The sequence below is a fragment of the Pogona vitticeps genome, chromosome 5 (genome assembly GCF_051106095.1).
Source record: "Pogona vitticeps strain Pit_001003342236 chromosome 5, PviZW2.1, whole genome shotgun sequence".
In the NCBI taxonomy this organism is placed as follows: domain Eukaryota; kingdom Metazoa; phylum Chordata; class Lepidosauria; order Squamata; family Agamidae; genus Pogona; species Pogona vitticeps.
Window position 1 is genome coordinate 48,557,277 of NC_135787.1, and position 20,168 is coordinate 48,577,444.

Consider the following 20,168-nt stretch of genomic DNA (forward strand, 5'->3'; position numbering starts at 1 on the left):
GACAAAATGGTTTGCTGTAGGCAAAGTTGTCAGACAAAGATGAATTTTATCTGTATGCAGAACATATCATACAGAAAGCTAAACTATATTCAGATGAAAGGGGAGTGAAAATTGGTGGTAAAACATCAATAATTTAAGATATGCAGATGACACCATCTTTCTGACAGAAAGCAGCAATGACTTGAAACAACTCTTAGTGAAAGAGAATGAAGAAAGTGCTAAAGCAGGACTATAGTTGAATATCAAGAAGACCAAAATCATGTCTACAGAGGAAATACAGTGGTACTTCGCAAGACAATTACCCCATAAAATGATGAATCCACCTGACGATGAGGTTTTGCGATTGCCATTGCACTTTGCAAAACAGTGTTTCCTATGGCCAATTTTTGCTGGACAATGTTTCAGTTCGTGCTTCGCAAGACTGTTTTTTTTTGGGGGGACTGATGCTTCGCAAGACGACAATTTCTACAGCTGATCGGCAGCTCCACAAAATGTTTCAAAAACATTTAAAAACATTTAAAAACCAACAGGTCACAGATATTTTATATACCTTGATTCAGTCATCAATCCAATCAGGGACTGCAGCCCAGAAATCAGAAGAAGACTTAAGACTTGGAAGACGGTAATGTGTCACTGGAGACAAAGGCCAACATCATCCACAGAATCATATTTCCAGGCACCATATATAGGTGTGAAAGTTGGACAGTAAAAAAGGGGAAAGGGGAAAAATTATTCATTTGAAATGTGGTGCTGGAGGAGAGCTTTATGGATACACTGGACTGACAGAAAGCTGAACTAGTGGGTCCTAGATAAAAACAAGCTTGAACTATGGAGGTAAAAGTGGCAAAACTGAGGCTGTCCTACTTTGGGCACATCATGAGAAGGCAGGATTCTCTGGAAAAATTAATAATGCTGAGAACAGTTGAAGACAGCATGAAAAGAGGAAAATCAAATGCAAGACGGATTGACTCCCTAAAGGAAGCCATAGGCTTGAGTTTGCAAGAACTGAGCAAGGGTACTGAGGACAGGACATTCATGGGGTGTCCATAAGTTGGGGGCAAGTTGACAGTCACATAACGACAAACAGTGCTGCATAGAGGAAGAGGAGAAATTGGAGATCCAAGCAGTAGCACTGGTAATAGATTATAAGTGGACCTCAAACTCCATATATCTATATCTTCCGGTTCAACTGTAAAGAAACAAGAGGTGAAAAACATTGGTAAATGGCAAGGTTAAATCATTTAAAAATAATTTAAAATATGAAATCACACACACACACACACACACACAAATATACAAAATCAATAAATAAAGAATGTAATACATACATACACAAACTGTTCCCCTCCACCAGGACCCTTTGAAGACACGCTGCATTTAATCTTGAAGGCAAAGCTAAAGTTCTATATGTTCTCTTAAACTACAAGAATTGATTGCACACAAAATTCAGCATTTTAGAAAATTTGGTTTTCCATGTTTGTAGTGTTTCTAGACTTAGGCATGAAGGTATATTTGAAATTGTTGGAAATATCTAATGGTATCTCTTATCTATTGAATTAATGAGGGGAAAAGATCCCTTTGAGCTGCAAATAATCCTTCACTTCTCCTATGACTACTAGCAGCAGAGTAGAATTACACAACATGAGTATATATCAAAAAAATTAACTATGTAGCAAATGCATAAGGCATGGACTCAAGGTTGTCCTTTTGGTCCCACAATCTAGTTATCTTAGCAAATGATCATTCTCTTTTTTTGTATGCTGCTTTGGTTCCCTGCCAGGCTAGAATGGGAGGACAAAAATCAAATAAATAAATAAATAAATTTGGGGTTTTAAAAAAATCTTTCACATCAAAATATATTGTCATTATAAAGTGCTAAATTATGCATTTGTATTTACGAAAGTAATATGCCCATTCTGTATTCCCTGCTTGAGGAAATCAACTCACTTGAATAATTTTTAAAAATTATTATATCTGCAGTTACTTTCACTGGGAGACATTCCAATTATGAGAACATAATTGATTTCTTTAAAATTCTATATCCTATGTTTCCTCACGTGACATTTTAAGAATTTTGGTTCATTTCAAGATCATCCTCTCCATCACCCTTTTTATCACCTTTATTGTCATCTGTTTTAATGTACCCTGTTTGGCTTGTATTAATTTATTTATTTTTATCATGTTTTAATATTGTTGTTTATACTGTTGTTAGACGCCCAGAGTGGCCTGGTTTCCAGATGGTGTGGGGTACAAATTCAATAAATAAATTTATAGATTCTTCAACCTCTGATCATTGGTACCGAAAACTGCAGTGGATTTCATGTTCTATAAATGCATGAAAGTGGCAGTTGTATTGCCTCCACATTATTAAAATATTTATAATGATTAGTGGCCATTGGTAGTGAATTGGTTTGCTGACATAGCAGGAGCAAAGCCTCTTCTTTGAACTAAAGCAGCATGGCTTAGAAGCATATCATAGGAACATGGAAAATTCTAATTCTAACCCTCTTTTTAAGAACAAAAAAAGTTGAAAATTATTTTTAAACTGTCATTTTGATGAAACCATTAAAGAGTGCAAAGCCTGTTGCCTCAGAAACTGTTCTTGTGCTTGTCCTCTTGCCTGGATTGGCAGCTACTGATATGGTTAGAATAGTAAGTATAAGCAGTTCTAAATTATGTCAAGGAAGAGAAGGTCACTGGGTGTCAGAATATGAGAAGTGTGAAGGAGATTTTGAAGAAAGTAGGTGTCCTTCCTCTGTAATGTTCTAGTGTGTATCAGAGTGTGAGAAAAGCTGTAGTTTTTTGGAAGCACTGTGATCCAGTTTCTCATGTTTTAGGTTTCAGCAAAATATAAGATGCTAAAACAGGATCAATTTCTGGAAAAGCTGTATATGTCACTTTATCAGCTATGAATGCATATGTTCCTCTTTAAAATAATGAATGAAAATCTGCATGTATAATGCATTATGTATAAAATTACCACAGTTTTATATTATTTTTTACAGGTTACACGGGTAGTATTGTTGTGGGTGAACAATCACTTCAATGATTTTGAGGGAGATCCTGCAATGACTCGTTTTTTAGAGGAATTTGAGAACAATTTGGAGAGAGAGGTATGAACAATAAGCAACAGAAAGACATGTTACACTGAGGCTTAAACATGTTTAAAATGCATCTAGATTTATTTTACTTTTTTCCCTTGCAGAAAATGGGTGGACATTTGAGGCTGTTAAACATAGCATGTGCTGCTAAAGCTAAACGGAGAATGATAACCCTGACAAAGCCATCTCGGGAAGCCCCTTTGCCTTTCTTATTGTTGGGAGGATCTGAAAAGGGATTTGGAATCTTTGTTGACAGTGTAGATTCAGGTAGCAAAGCCACTGAGGCAGGCTTGAAACGTGGTGATCAGGTACGTAATTTGAATTGTTGTAGGTTGTGTTTGAGAGACCTGTAACTATTTAAATTAAATGAAAAGATGGAGCAAATGATGCCATTTTGATTTTCACTATGGTCTTCTGGTGATTATGAATTGTTCCCATTAAACCCTCTTGTTCCCCTTTCTAGATACTGGAAGTGAATGGCCAAAACTTTGAAAATATTCAGCTGTCAAAAGCCATGGAAATTCTTCGAAATAATACACATTTATCTATCACTGTGAAAACCAACCTGTTCGGTATGTTTTTAAAAATACTTTCTGTGTACTCTGTATTGTAATGCAGCAGTTTTGAACTGTACTATGAGAAATTTAGGTGTCCCTTGCCCTTATGAACAGAGGTGATCCCCCATTTCCCGTCTTTTTCTGCAGTGCATGGTAATGGGAAAGTGTTGTCCATGTTTTACTGTGCAGTTTTAGCTGCTGTGCTATAAGGTAACTATCCATAGATTGCATTCAGACGTAATGATGAGTTAGGAAACAATGGCAATCTTGGCTTATCAAGAATGACAAATGTGCTAGTGTGTGCTGCTCAGTTGCATCCATTTGTATTAGGAGTGGCTAAACTAATTATGGAACTTGGCTTTTCAGTTTGTTTACTATGTCATTCAAACTCTATAACATCCAGCACGTTATCCTGCTTCTCCCTGAGCAAGGTGGAAAAAGACCTCCTTTCACTCTACCCCATGGATTCTTTCTCTGGCTTTTTGGGAGAGAAATAAGCCAGGTTGCTGGCACTGCCAGGTTCAAGTAACTAAAAAAACCATTAGGCAGAGTTCTGTGCTTTGTTTCAGCTGCTCTCGCAAGTGGGAATGATCATATAGTGGCATCAGCATACTATTCATACTCAGTACTAAGCCACGGTACCCCCTATTCCCTGGTTTATCAATATGGCCACATGTGACCATTTTCTCCTTCAGCATCTTAGACATCCAAGGAATGGATCTCAAAATATAACCTTGAAAACATGCAGGAGGAGATTTTTGGGAAGTAAATTATTGGAAAAAAACACTCATATGGGGTACAACTCTGTACATTCATAGTTGAAATAGTTGTGAAAATACTTTATAGAAACAGAAATCACAAATGTTTGATAATGTAAAAAAGATCATAACAAGGAATGGAAACTATTTTGTATGACTTCATCATAGGGTTGGTTACACTACATCTTGGGAACAGACCTTATCTCCAACCTGTTGTTGTTTACAATAGTTTTTGCAGGTTGTGTAAAAAGCATAGTATGAATACATGGAATGGTCATCCAGTTGTTTTTCCTAATAACCACTGGTTTTTGATATCCTTCATTAAATTAACTAGGTTTTGTTTTAAACCTGATATGCTTTTGTCCGTTAGCATCTTCTTCAGTCTTCATAAACTTGCTCTGCAAACTATTACAGAAAACAATTTCTGTATTATTTTTTAAACATCTATGTTGAACCAATTTATACATGATATTGTGACTTATTTGAGAACATAATGGTGCCACATATCTGGGTGTGAGGTTCATAGACAAATGAGTTCAAATGAATCATATGAATCATATGAAAATAGTTCTTTGAAGTTTTACAAAAATAGATTTTTTTAAAGATACAGCATCAGTTGACTTGTACCTCAGTTATACACTTAGAAGTCTTATTGACAGAGCTAACTCCCAGATAAGTGGTCATAAGGCTATAAACATAAAATTAATGTTGTGGCTTTGTCAGTTTCGGATACATTGAGGTTATCAATAACTGTTGAGCGAATGCAATTTGACTTCTTGTGTAAAATATGTATGTTCACATCAAGTTTAAATTGTGTTGTTGTTTAGCCATCTAGTTGTGTGCGATTCTTCGTGACCCCATGGACCAGAGCACGCCAGGCCCTCCTGTCTAACACTGCCTCCCAGAGCTGGGTCAAATTCATGTTGGTAGCTTCAGTGACACTGTCCAACCATCTCATCCTCTGTCATCCCCTTCTCCTCTTGCCTTGACACTTTCCCAACATCAGAGTCTTTTCCAGGGAGTCTTCTGTTCTCATGAAATGGCCAAAGTATTGGAGCCTCAGCTTCAGGATCTGTCCTTCCAGTGAGCACTCAGGATTGATTTCCTTCAAAATGGATAGGTTTGTTCTCTTTGCAGTCCAGGGGACTCTCAAGAGTGTCCTCCAGCACCACAATTCAAAAGCATCAATTCTTCGGCGATCAGCCTTCTTTATAGTCCAGATCTCACTTCCATACATCACTACTGGAAAAACCATAGCTTTGACTATGCGGACCTTTGTCGTCAAGGTGATGTCTCTGCTTTTTAAGATACTGTACTGTCTGGGTTTGCCATTGCTTTCCTCCCAAGAAGCAGGTGTCTTTTAATTTCGGGGCTGCTGTCCCCATCTGCAGTGATCATGGAGCCCAAGAAAGTAAGATCTGTCACTGCCTCCATATCTTCCTCTTCTTTTTCCCAGGAGGTGATGGGACCAGTGGCCATGATCTTACTTTTTTATGTTGAGTTTCAGACCATTTTTTGTGCTCTCCTCTTTCACCCTCATTAGGAGGTTCTTTAATTCCTCCTCACTTTCTGCCATCAGAGTGGTATCATGTGCATATCTGAGGTTGTTGATATTTCTTCCGGCAATCTTAATTCCATTTTGGGATTCATCCAGTACAGCCTTTTGCATGATGTATTCTGCATATACATTAAATAAGCAGGGAGACAATATACAGCCTTGTCGTACTCCTTTCCCAATTTTGAACCAATCAGTTGTTTCATATCCAGTTCTAACTGTTGCTTCCTGTCCCACAAATAGATTTCTCAGGAGATACGAGATAAGGTGATCAGGCACTCCAATTTCTTTAAGAACTTGTCATAGTTTGTTGTGGTTCACACAGTCAAATGCTTTTCCGTAGTCAATGAAGCAAAAGTAGATGCTTTTCTGGAACTCTCGCGCTTTCTCCATAATCCAGCACATGTTAGCAATTTGGTCTCTAGTTCCTCTGCCCCTTCGAAATCCAGCTTGTACTTCTGGGATTTCTCGGTCCACATACTGCTGAAGCCTACCTTGTAGGATTTTGAGCATAACCTTGCTTGCGTGTGAAATGAGTGTAATTGTACAGTAGTTGGAGCATTCTTTGGCACTGCCCTTCTTTGGGATTGGGATGTAGACTGATCTTTTGCAGTCCTTTGGCCACTGTTGAGTTTTCCAAACTTGCTGGCATATTGGATATAGCACCTTAACAGCGACATCTTTTAAGATTTTAAATAGTTCAACTGGAATGCCATCACTTCCACTGGCCTTGTTGTATGGCCCACTTGACTTCGCTCTCCAGGATGTCTGGCTCAAGGTCAGCAACCACACTATCTGGGTTGTCCGGGATATCCAAATCTTTCTGGTATAGTTCCTCTGTGTATTCTTGCCACCTCTTCTTGGTATATTCTGCTTCTGTTAGGTCCCTACCATTTTTGTCCTTTATCATGTCTATCTTTCCATAAAAGGGTCCCTTTATGGCTCCAATTTTCTTGAACAGATCTCTGGTTTTTCCTTTTCTATTATTTTCCTATATTTCTTTATACTGTTCATTTAAGAAGGCCCTCGTGTCTCTCCTTGCTATTCTTGGGAAGTTAGCATTCAGTTTTCTGTAACTTTCACTATCTCCCTTGCATTTTGTTTCCCTTCTATTCTCTGCTATTCGTACAGCCTTGTTGGACAGTCACTTTGCTTTCTTGCATTTCCTTTTCTTTGGGATGGTTTTTGTTGCTGCCTGCTGTACAATGTTATGAGCCTCCATCCATAGTTCTTCAGGCACTCTGTCCACCATATCTAGTTCCTTAAATCTGTTCTTCACTTCCACTGTATGGATTTGATTTAGATTATACCTGAGTAGCCCAGTGGTTTTTCCTACTTTCTTCAGTTTACATAATCAATCTGATTTTGGTATTGCCCATCTGGTGATGTCTATGTGTAGAGTCGCCTCTTGTGTTGCTGGAAAAGAGTGGCCCAGTGGTTTTTCCTACTCTCTTCAGTTTAAGGTTGAATTTTGCTATGAGAAGCCACAATCAGCTCCAGGTCTTGTTTTTGCTGACTGTATAGAGCGTCTCCATCTTTGGCTGCAGAGAATATAATCAATCTGATTTTGGTATTGCCCATCTGGTGATGTCTATCTGTAGAGTCGCCTCTTGTGTTGTTGGAAAAGAGTGATTGTGGTGACCAGCTTGTTCTCTTGACAAAATTCTATTAGCCTTTGCTCTGCTTCATTTTGAACTCCACGGCCAAACTTACCTGTTGTTCCTTTTATCTCTTGACTCCGTACTTTAGCATTCCAATCCCCTATAATGAGAAGAACGTCTTTCTTTGGTGTCAGTTCTAGAAGGTCCTGTAAGTCTTCATAAAATGGGTCAGTTTCAGTCTCCTCCACATTGGTGGTTAGTGCATAAACTTGGATTACCATGATGTTGAGAGGTCTTCCTTGTATTCGTATTGAAACCGTTCTATCATGTTTAAGACTGTATCCCAGTACAGCTTTCCCCACTCTTTTGTTGACTATGAGGGCTACTCCATTCCTTCTACAGGATTCTTGGCCACAATAGTAGATATGATAATCATCTGAATTGAATTCGCCAATTCCTGTCCATTTTAGTTCACTGACTCCCAGGATGTCAATGTTTATTCTTGCCATCTCCTGTTTGACCACATCCAGCTTATCAAGGTTCAGAGATCTTATATTCCAGGTTCCTATGCAATATTCTTCTTTGCAGCATTGGACTTTCCTTCCAGGCACGTCCACAGCTGAGTTTCCTTTCGGCTTTGGCCCAACCACTTCATTAGCTGTGGAGCTACTTGTTCTTGTCCTCCGTTCTTCTTCAGTAGCATGTTGGATGCCTTCTGACCTGAGGGGCCTATCTTCCAGCATCATATCTTTTAGCCTTTTGTTTCTGTTCATGGGGTATTTTTGGCAAATATACTGGAGTGGCTTGCCAATTCCTGCTCCAGGTGGATTGCGTTTAGTCAGAACTCTCCACTATGACCTGTCCGTCTTGGGTGTCACTGCACGGCATAGCCCATAGCTTCTCTGAGTTATTCGCCACGACAAGGCAGCAATCCATGAAGGGGGTTTAAATTGTAGTAAGTATGTAAACAGCCAAGATTATTAGTGTAAGATAATTTTGAAATTGCTTTAATGCATGCTTTGAAGCAGTTTGTAGAAGCTGATTTTTTTCCTTGTGGGCTGTGTACCTCACTCAGGCCTAAAAAAGTATTCAGTGGACTAATCTGACAGTTCTTTACTTTAAAAATAAGATTTTTGGAATTAGGCAGAAGGTATTGTTGCACTGGAAGGTAAATTACATTCAGATTTGAAATGCTACACAATTTGCTTCATATCCTGTGCATGATAATTATGATGCATTTCTTCTGAGTTCATTTTTGTTTATGTTTTCACCCTTTATTTTGCTGTACAGTTTTTAAAGAACTTCTAGCAAGATTATCCGAGGAGAAAAGAAATGGTGCCCCTCATCTACCGAAAATTGGTGATATTAAAAAAGCAAGCCGTTACTCCATTCCAGATCTTGCAGTTGATGTGGAACAGGTGATAGGATTGGAAAAAGTAACCAAGAAAAGCAAAGCCAACACTGTTGGTGGGCGAAACAAGTTAAAGAAGATACTAGACAAAACCCGCATTAGTATCCTGCCTCAGAAACCATACAAGTGAGTGTGCTATATAGGGCAGTGGTGTTTTTCTCTGACTCATACATACCTCATTAGTTTAGATATCTGACTAATGCCTTTTTTAGGTTTGACAGCTGAACACAAACAAAAAGCACAGGAATAAACTGGGATTGTAGAGGAAAAAAAGAATCAATTATTTTTATGGAAGCAGTGAATGCAGTACTGCTGTACTTAACCAACTTGTGTAACTGAGGCGGAAAAAAAAGCAGATCATCTCTGACAATTTAAGTTTTCTTGTATACATTCTGGCAAAGACAAAGGCAAATGAGAGAGACAAAGCTTTCTGCAATATGAGGAAAGACCCAAGAAAAGCAAGATATTTCTAGAAGCTAGGCTATTGCACTTGAACCAGAATATTGGCAAGAAACCCAAAGCAGTTCACACATTTTCCTTCTGTGCCTAGAGGGGACAAGAGTGAGTCAGGGATGGTCTGATACCTCTGCAAGCTACTAATAGATTCCTCCTGGGAGAAAGAAGAGTGTAAAACTTTGAGAGCAGATTAGGGCAAATTAGTGTTTCTTTTCACATTACATGCAACATAAGGCAGAAGAACAGAAGTATACAACAACAAACTGCAAGGCAGGTGACCCACACCCTTTTGCAAGATCTGCCAGAGCAATCACTGTAGTGTTTTGGATCCCACTACTCTGTTGCTTATTGGTGTGAGACCAGTTGCCCTAATGTTTGGTCTCAGTCATTTCAGGTAATAGATCATCAGTGCAATTATTATCCACCACAGCTTGTTCATTACACCTCCTTTTTGCTTGCCTTTTCAGCCAAACTTGCATATATTTCCAGTACCTTATTGTCAGCCCTACACATTGTGTGATGTACAGTGTTAATTATCAGTCATATTAGCTATATGTTTTCATATTAGGTTTTCCCTTTTCCTTCTCCATGCATTTTGATGGGGTTTGTGCAGGGAACTATTTAGGTAAGCATGATAAAAACAAATTGTTCCAATTCACCTAGAATAAACCTTGTGGATGTATAGAATCCCAAGTGTCTGTGAAGCTCATAAGCCATAATCCAGAGGACCACACTGCAGTTTTATGTGTCCAAAAGCACATTGACTACTACTTCATTTTCTAATGTAAAGGTTACTATGAAAAAGTTACAAACAGTCCACTTAGTATTCCCATGTTTTCATTATAAAAGTGCTCTCTGGATTTTGGCCCTTAAACACCTTGGGTTTTCACCATTGCCTTCTCTGGATCTATAGATTGTAGTTGTTGTTTATGTTCTTCAAAGTAATTGACTTACATATTCTGATACTTAGTAGCATTTCCTTATCACTAGGATGCCTGAGAGAGCCAGTGTGGTGTAGTAGATAGAATGATGGACTAGGACTCAGGACATTTGAGTTCAGATTCCCCACACATAGAAATTTCACTGAGGGGTAGCACTGGTAAAATGACTCCTTAAATACTTCATATACCTTGAAAAAGCCTCAAATTATAGCAGTAAAGACATGTACATTGGAGAGAATAATGCATGAGATTTCTCTAACATGTTTCAGTTAATAATTCCAAGTTATTTAGAAATATTCATTTGGTGTTCAAAATATTATGACGGCTTCAATTTTTAATATTTTTATGGTGCAGTATTATTCAGTTGTATTGATTAGGAGATGAAAAATTAACCCAAGAATTTAGATGGATTCGGTGGCTTTCATCTAGCACTGTGAATAACCACAAACTACATGAAGTGTTCCATTGGTTTAAGATTGACTACTTTGTGCTGGAAATGTTTAGTAGCAGTTATTCTGTTAAATTATAATTACATTATTTTCATGTACTTCCACAGTGACTTAACTTGGACATCAAAGCCCATGTTTTTACTCAATAACAAATTGAATCTTCAAAATGGTGCAAATGGTGTAAAAAGGACATCTTCATTTCTTTTCTTGAAAAATATTATCATGGATATACACTTATAATATCTTCCAGATCTATAAAGACTTTCTGAGTTTTACAGCATCATCCATACATTTTCAATCATATCAATTCAGCTGTTATCGTAAATATTTTTTCTAGTCACTTTGCTATTTACCAAAGTTATGATTATTTTTTTTTAAAAAAAATGTGTAAGCATGGATGAATATAGACAGGGTGAAAATATTTAAGCTACATCCTAGGGAATTTTGTATTTACAGCAGCAGTAGAGGACCTGTTACCCTCCAAATGATGCCCTATCACACACGGGCTTAGGGATGATTCATGCTGGAATCCAGCAGCATTTGGAAAGTCACAGGTTCCTCACTTCTGCTGTAGGTGATAGAAATATAGTAATTATTATTCGTGTTTTTTCTCATCAATATAGTGATATTGGAATTGGCCAGTCTCAGGATGACAGTATTGTAGGACTGAGGCAGACCAAGCACATTCCTTCTGCTCTGCCAGTTAGTGGAACACTGTCCTCAAGCAATCCTGACTTATTGCAGTCACATCACCGCATCTTAGATTTCAACACAACCCCAGGTGAGCATGTTTTTCTTTGCACCAGTTAGTTATGTGTACAGGCAGGAGAACTGAACTATAAAATTCATGTATCTCATGAGACATGGCTACTTTTCATAATGAAATACAAATGTGGCTACCAGGAAACTTATCGAGCGTCTCTTGCATGTGGAAAAACAAAACATAAGCACACATGCACAACAATGATAAACTAACATGTACTCAAATGACGTGTAGTTTAGAGTCACCCTTAATTTACTTCGGTAACACTTGTTTTTATTCTTAGTGCTGGGACATGTAAGTATATTTTACATTACCTGGTGTTTAAAAAGACTTGCATTGAATAAGTTGTGAAATCTTTCCTATGAAAATTCTGATGTGTTAAGGGTAAACAGTGGGATTAACATTATGGTTGTGGTTTGGAGTATACATCTTGTATTTCTGCACCCACGGGGAATCCAGTGTTCCTCATTCCAATGAATGGATCCAAATGTCTGAGAGCCAGGGCAGATCTCTTTTGCTCTTCAGCACCGTGGTTCATTTTAAAAAGAGATGGAACTATTTTATCCCAATATGTTACATTGTCCTGGACAATAAATAAATAAATAAATAAATAAATAAATAAATAAATAAATAAATAAATAAATAAATAAATAAATAAATACCCTAGTAATTATAGACTTCTTGGGACAATTATTTTCAGTCATTCTTTGGCTATTTTTTTTTCTTTAATTATACATAGCCAGTGATGAAACTCAAAGACATTGTCTGCAATGGTTCAGATGTTAGTATCTTACGATGCCTACATTTTTGAGCCATAATTATTTAACATATGCATGTACTATAAATGTTTTAATCTTTGTTCTAAGATTATACAAACCTGTCTCAAAGGAGATGGAGCTTTAAAAAAATGGGGCCAGGCACACATGGTGCCCACTGTGTAGTAGCTCTTCAGTGCAATTGGCAAACCAACAAAATAATGATAGGATAATTCAGGAATGCCTTTGTGGGGAGAAGAATACATTTTAAGGTCTTAATAATAGACTAAGGAAGTATTCCGTAATCAATAGACAGTAAGTTGCACGTCAGACAGAATGTAGTTAAGAGACTGGTAAGTAGACACAGAAAGTCATTGAACTAATATTATAGTGGTAAATAAGGGGTAAGTGGTAAATAATGGGTGGTGGGAAGATTAATGTGAAGAAATTTTCAGAAATAGGGAGGTTTAGTTTTTGAGGCTAGTATATCATAACACAGGAAGGAATGTTTCAATACTTTTAAACGAGGAAAACAATATGATAGTGTTCTAATAATCTCTGCAAACTAATACATGTTGTCTTGGCTTTTTTTTTCTTCAGTGATGTTTGTGTTTGAACCAGTTTCTTGTACTCTGTTGTACTCCCTTAAGAGCTTTAAGGAAAGTTCCGCTGTAGCTTCAAAGCCACAGTGTCTATGTTAAACTTAAGGAAGTATATAGTTTAAATTGTTTTGTTGTTACTTTAGGTTGTGTTAAAGATGGAAATGGGGGAGGCATTCAGGAAATTGAAGGTACTGGAGCAGAAACAAAGCAGCTTGTCAGAATTGCTGTTCCATATAGCCTGGAGGGATAGAGTAGAGCTTAGGGAGGAGCATCAGATTACTTGCTATATGTTAGGTAGATTTGTAATCAGCATTTTACTGATGGGGGTTTCATAGCTCTTGGAACAATTTCTTAAATGTACAGCAAGTTTTGTGTGCATGAGTATTCTATAAAACTAAAAGGAAAGCCAATTTTCAGTACCCTTTTCAGCTTGTCTTTATTTTGCCATTTTAAACCTGAGGACAGATTGTTATCTTGACTCCCAGTAAGGTGTCCATTTATATGCTCCTTGTAATTCTCAATTTACACCTTTGTGCAAGATTTTCCTTTGCAGTTTTTGAGAAGTACACTCATATGGAGTGGCCTATACAAGTCAGTTAAATGGGTTTACTGAATTAAGACATAAATGGGTATACATACCCTGCAAATGCAGTCATGTATGCTATGGGCCCAGCATTGCAACTCAATCTTACATTAATGTCACCTTGGTAGCAAATCTCAGGGAGACTTTAATTGATACTTGGGGAGGGAATTGTGATGCATTATGCACTAAGGAAGTAATGAAGAGAAAAAGCAGAAATTGAGGTGCATTGGGAATTTGTTGATGGAAGCAAGGGAAGTACTGGAAGGGGAAGAGAAAATAGAGGCAAAAATTTGAAAATTTGAGATGGGTACAGCACAGGTGGGATACTGCCTGTGTGACAGAGTTTATCCAGAGAGAAGAGAGAGAGAGAGAGAGAGAGAGAGAGAGAGAGAAAGAAAGAAAGAAAGAAAGAAAGAAAGAAAGGAAGGAAGGAAGGAAGGAAGGAAGGAAGGAAGGAAGGAAGGAAGGAAGGAAGGAAGGAAGGAAGGAAGGAAGGAAGGAAGGAAGGAAGGAAGGAAGGAAGGAAGGAAGGAAGGAAGGAAGGAAGGAAGGAAGGAAGGAAGGAAGGAAGGAAGGAAGGAAGGAAGGAAGGAAGGAAGGAAGGAAGGAAGGAAGGAAGGAAGGAAGGAAGGAAGGAAGGAAGGAAGGAAGGAAGGAAGGAAGGAAGGAAGGAAGGAAGGAAGGAAGGAAGGAAGGAAGGAAGGAAGGAAGGAAGGAAGGAAGGAAGGAAGGAATCCTGTATTACTGCAGCCTACTATTCTCATTATTCTTATTCAGGAAGGAAGGTAGGAGATGAATACATGATAGAATTTGAACATCCTGGAAGAGCTTTCTGGTTCCTTTCAGCAAAAGGGTGGTAGAATATATCCATTTTTGGATTTGCAACACCTGCATTATTTTAAAAAAACTGAGAAAGTAAGGGGTTTTGGAGGGTGAGCATAGATAAATGGCTACAAATGTGAGTATATGTTTTATGGAATGTTGTGTTGATTTCTAGTGCTCCAATTTTACTTTAGTTTGACAGCCATAAATTTTAACAGACATGCTAGCAACCCTTTTACCTCCTCAAACAGGCTTTCCCCCTTTCTGTTTCTTAAATGGCCCGAAATGCCCCCCCCGCAGCGTTTTCGCGACCTCCCTAAGCAAGGGGAGGGCGCGAAAATGCTGATAGGGGCCATTTCGGGTCATGCGGCGGCCATTTTGGAGCCGCCGATCAGCTGATCGGCGGCTCCAAAATGGCCGCCGGAGCGAAAACATCGCTGGAGGGGGTAAGTTTACACACTTATTGGAACGCATTAAACTAAGTTTAATGCGTTCCAATAGGTTTTCCTGCCCCGCACAGCGATGTTTTCGTATAGCGAAGGTTAATCCGGAACAGATTAACCTCGCTATACAGGGCACCACTGTATTAATTCCCAAAGTACAGTTTTAAAAGATCCACTTTAGGGTTAATTTGTCTATGTTCCAGCCAGGTATGAAAAAATCAAAACGAACTAAAAAATAGGTTTCCAAGCTTTAAACAGCAGTAGAGTACTCAAGGTCACTATTCTGGGCATTATGCCAAAAAACGTCAAGTAGTCAAAACATAAGATAAGTCCGGACTTAACTAGTAATAACTTACAAGAAAATTTCTTGAGATTTATAACACCAAATTATAATATTCTTAACGTATATTTTGAATGTATTTAAATGAATAGTTAATGTCCCATAAATCTTTAAATTATTTTCTTTGCATCAATTATCCCTCTCTCCAGATTTTCTGCTGCTCTGTAATTGATGAGATTGATGGAAGGTTCTTTTTTCTGTATATAGGAATTGTCTTCTCCAGGGGTAATCATAAGCAATTAGTTGTAAAAATATATCTCATCCAATAGTAAAACTGATGTTGAATAGCTGATTGTTGCTTCTCTTATTGGCGGCTGCCGACGACTTGCAAGCAAAAAACTGTTTGTTTCTGCCCATTGGCTGATTAGGGAGTTTCCTGGATCAAACGGGAATGACAGCCGTTTGATCCACACACACACACACACCCCCGTGATCAACAGCCTTCCCCTCCAGTTCACCACTTCTTTGGGGTGGTTTCGACACCCTGGGGTGTCCCAAACAGGTCAGAATTCAGCCCAGGAGACAGAGCTCTGTCCTCCTGCTGCTGTCTCGTCGCAGCGTCAAGCCGGTCTCAAGGTTGCAAACCTTTTATAACCCTCAATAAAAGAAAGGCCAGATTAGACTTTGCCAAAAAAAAAAAAATCTTAAAAAGCCAGCCCAGTTCTGGAACAGTATTCTTTAGAAAGATGAAGCGAAGATCAACCTTTACCAGAATGATGGGAAGAAAAAAGTATAGAGAAGACTTAGAATGACTCGTCATTTCCACATAATCTGTAAAGCACAGTGAAGGCAGTGTGGTGGCATGAGCATGCATGGCTTCCAATGCCAGTGATCACTATTGTTTAATGATGATGTGACAGAAGACAGAAGCAGCCAGATGAATTCTGTATAGGGATATATTGTTGGCTCAGCAAAGTTGATTGGACAGCACTTTACTTTAAAGGTAGTGACCCAAGACATACTGTGAAAGCAACCCAGGAATTTTGTAAGGCAAAGAAGTGGAGTATTATGCAGTGGCCAAGTCAATCACCTGGTTTCAGTCCGATCAAGCATGCATTTCACTTGCTGAAGACAATACTTAAGGCAGAAGGACCCACAAACGAACAACTGAAGGCAGCTGCAGTAAGGGCCTGGCAAAGCATCACAAAGGAGGAAACCCAGCATTTGATTATGTCCATGTTTCATATGATATTTTTGTTCAAACCTTTGAAGGAATAGAAGTCTGCACTTCAATTGCATCTTGGTTGTTTCATTTAAAATTCATTGCAGTGATGTACAGAGCCAGAATTATGAAAATTGTGTCCATGTATAATTATTTCCTGATTTAACTGTAGGTTTCACTGAAATTAAATGCTAGAAAAATTATCTCACCTTTAAGTGGGGGGGGGGAGCCTGCAAGCCTGAGACTTTGTTCCAGCTTACATATATAGCACTAAGCATTATGTGTGAGCACAGATATTGTCTGCATTCATAGGTGACTGTATATTACAGTTTGTCATTGCACATGTGAACATCAGGCTTTGCGTCCCTTGACCCTCTCAGTTGTTTGCAGATCCATGAGAAAGTAAAGAAGTTATTGTGGGTTTTGATTAAGGACAACTCAGCATTGTGTTTGAATGCTAAACTCTTGGTTAATAAATTAGCATAAGCCACATTAAAAGTCAGCTTGTCTCAGTAAAGAATTAGTTGAGAAATAGCACATTCTGTCTAAATTGAGATATAATGCTAAACTGATATCTGTTTTATATATATTTTAATTGTATTTTAATTGTTACAAATCTTTATTGTATTTTAAATGCTGTAAGCCACCCAGAGACCTTTGGGTAGTGTGGGCGGCATATAAATTAAATAAATAAATAAAAACTGCAGCTGCACTGGAGGTGGAGAAGAGGGCTGAAAGAACTCAGGCTCATTCATGTATTGATAAGCCTTGGTCTATCATTACATCTGTATATAGTATGATCAGTATGTAATTCCACTGGTTGTATACTTAGGTAAAAGTATGTAACAGGCTATGGAGAGCAATGTATCAAAATCAAGTGTGTTACTTTCATTTCTGCTTTGCTTCAAAGTAATCATAAGAAAGAAACATGATATTTTTAAAGGTGTATGATCATTAGAGAATCATTAGAGAACAATTTAACAGGGAGAAGAAAACACAAGGATGTGTATCTGCTCTTCCTGCAACACTATTTAGTAAAAAAATACATACTTTTTGCTCCATTATACAGCTGATAAAATGTAACAGATTTTTCTTATTATTGTTATAGATTTACCAGATCAGGTTCTGAGGGTTTTCAAGGCAGACCAGCAAAGCCGTTACATTATGATCAGCAAGGACACAACTGCTAAGGAAGTGGTGATTCAGGCAATACGAGAATTTGCTCTAACTACCACCCCAGATGCATATTCTCTGTGTGAAGTCTCAGTCACTCCAGAGGGTGTCATTAAACAACGGAGACTCCCAGATCAACTCTCCAAGCTTGCTGACAGAATACAACTTAGTGGAAGGTGAGAGTACATAATCAGTCATTTCACTTTCTAAAATGTATTAAATACACTGATTGGCTAGTTGATACATATTACCAGCAATGTATATTAATTTCTGGCAAACTTGATTTCTTCAGGTATTATCTGAAGAATAATATGGAAACAGAAACATTGTGTTCGGATGAAGATGCTCAGGAATTGCTGAGAGAGAGCCAAATTTCTCTACTGCAACTCAGTACTGTTGAGGTGGCTACTCAGCTCTCAATGCGTAACTTTGAATTGTTCCGGAACATTGAACCTACAGAGTATATAGATGACTTGTTTAAACTGAAATCTAAATCTAGTTGTGCTAACTTGAAAAAGTTTGAAGAAGTAATAAACCAGGAAACCTTTTGGGTAGCATCTGAGATTCTGCGAGAAACCAACCAGCTGAAAAGGATGAAGATAATTAAGCACTTCATTAAGATAGCATTGCACTGCAGGGAATGCAAGAACTTCAACTCCATGTTTGCAATAATAAGGTAAATGTGAATAGAAGTTTTCCCTGTTATTCTACATATGGCTGATGAGGAATACTATGTTGCTGCTATGCGATGAAAAGATGTTGAATATGGGGAGGGCATTATATATTTTTTTCACACTGTTGTGAATTAACGGCCAGAATCCAGTTGGTGTGTGACATATTTGTTAAATTGTGTATTTCACTGCAGTAAATTGCCACTAACTAAGGAAACATCAGTCATATCAAGAGGCATGTGTATGATTACGGAAGAGTTGTACACGTGATGCAACTGCCTGATTCATAGATCATCAACAGCATTTTGGCCACCATTTTAATAATACAGTTCATGACCATAACAACTCACTTCAGCAGATTTATTTATTTAGTCATTACTTACTTACAACCTTTATATGCCATCTTTTTACTACAAGTAGTGCTCAAGGCTGTTTACAGTCCACATAAAACAATAAAACAATTAACAATTCAACCATAAAATACTTATAATCAGATAAAATCAACCATCACACACAAAGAATATTAACAATCAACGAAATACGTAGTTAGAATCAACACAACAAATAAAACATGCCATTTTAAAGATATATATTTTTACACTTTCTCAGGAGCAGTCTGAGTAGGAACTGACACAACTCTGAAAGGGGTGCATTCTACGGGCAGTCAGGAAAAAGCCCCTCCTCCAAATTCTTCATTCTAAATGCATTCAGTAGTACTGTAGAACCTTTCTCACCATTGGAGGGCTTCACTTCCTATTTCAACCATATTTGAATGGAAATATGCTTTCAAACACTGTGGCACTGAGGGATGCAGTCCAAAGCTGATCTTCCTGATCATACACAAAACAGTGTTCCAGTGCCACTATCCATGTTATTTTTTTCCTGTTGAAGACAATAAAATCAACATGACACAACCCTTGTCCACCCCAGTTCCTTTCCATTCATATGGTTTAGGAGAAGATATGATTTTTCTGTCAAAATACTCACAACTAGCTCTATCATCATTTGCTTTCTCCAGTAAATTCTGGCTACCGCTTGGATCTCCTAAGCAAAGAGGCTTATTCGGGAGTTGTGTTGGATCTTAAAACTCCAAACTAACAAACTGTCCAGTGTAATAGAATATCTGCCAGAAAATGAAAATGAGATGATGGAATTCATGTTTTAAGAAGTTGCAAGTGAACAACTTGTCTTAACACATTACTGAACGTTTAGTGAAGGCACTTGATAGTCAATATTATTATGAGGTGGCACTCCTGGCTTTGTTGCATGGTGCTGTCGCAGAGTGATTGCAAGAAGGCTGAGGACATGTCATTTGATGTCCTTTGTCTTTTTTTCTGAAAACAGATAGATGATTCTCTCCAAAGAATCTGGATTGATTCTTCATCCCAGTGTCTCCACACTCAAGTTCACAAATCTCATGAAGTAGAGAAGCCAATCCTAGATAGGGAAATTCAGATTATTTTAGATCAACAAGTTAAACAACCTATTTTAACGCTCCCTGTAACCAGCACAGTCTGGCTGCAACGTTTTGAATCAACTTATGTTTCTGAACACTTTTCAGAGGTCGTCTATGTGGTGCTTATTATAGTAATCTGAATTGGCTATAATTAAGGCTATAACAGTTCAGATATCTCCAAGATTGGAGATAGTATGCTACACTTGCCTTAATTGTGCAAATGCTTTCCTGGCCACTCCTGAAACCAGGGAATTCAGACTTAATCCTGGAGCATACCAAGGCTGCAAATTTACTGGATCAGTTCATCTCATTTTAGGTCTTCTTTTTTCGCAGCTGCCTTCAACTTTCCCCAGCATTATTGTATCTTCCAATGAGTTTTGTCTTCTGATGGTATATCCAAAGTACAGTACACGGGCTGCTGCTACTCATACTCATGTTTTTCCTAGAGAATTCAGACTTGATTTGACCTAGTACCCATTTATTTCTGTTTCTGGCAGTCCATTTCATCCCGCACTACATTTCAAATGAATTAGTTTTTTTTCCTGTCAGCTTTCTTCATTGTCCAGTTT

General features: G+C 38.0%; 1 protein-coding gene across 7 annotated transcripts in view; it reads left to right on the forward strand.

Annotated features, from left to right (window-relative positions):
- Positions 1-20,168, forward strand: part of RAPGEF2 (Rap guanine nucleotide exchange factor 2) — a 217,572-nt gene that overhangs the window by 174,788 nt on the left and 22,616 nt on the right. For all 7 annotated transcript variants that reach the window (XM_020781418.3, XM_020781421.3, XM_073001508.2 and 4 more), the window contains 7 exons: positions 3,006-3,113; positions 3,206-3,409; positions 3,565-3,673; positions 8,863-9,109; positions 11,453-11,610; positions 17,408-17,648; positions 17,765-18,148. In XM_020781418.3, the coding sequence (XP_020637077.3) occupies positions 3,006-3,113; positions 3,206-3,409; positions 3,565-3,673; positions 8,863-9,109; positions 11,453-11,610; positions 17,408-17,648; positions 17,765-18,148 (1,451 nt within the window). The remainder of the gene's footprint in view (positions 1-3,005; positions 3,114-3,205; positions 3,410-3,564; positions 3,674-8,862; positions 9,110-11,452; positions 11,611-17,407; positions 17,649-17,764; positions 18,149-20,168) is intronic.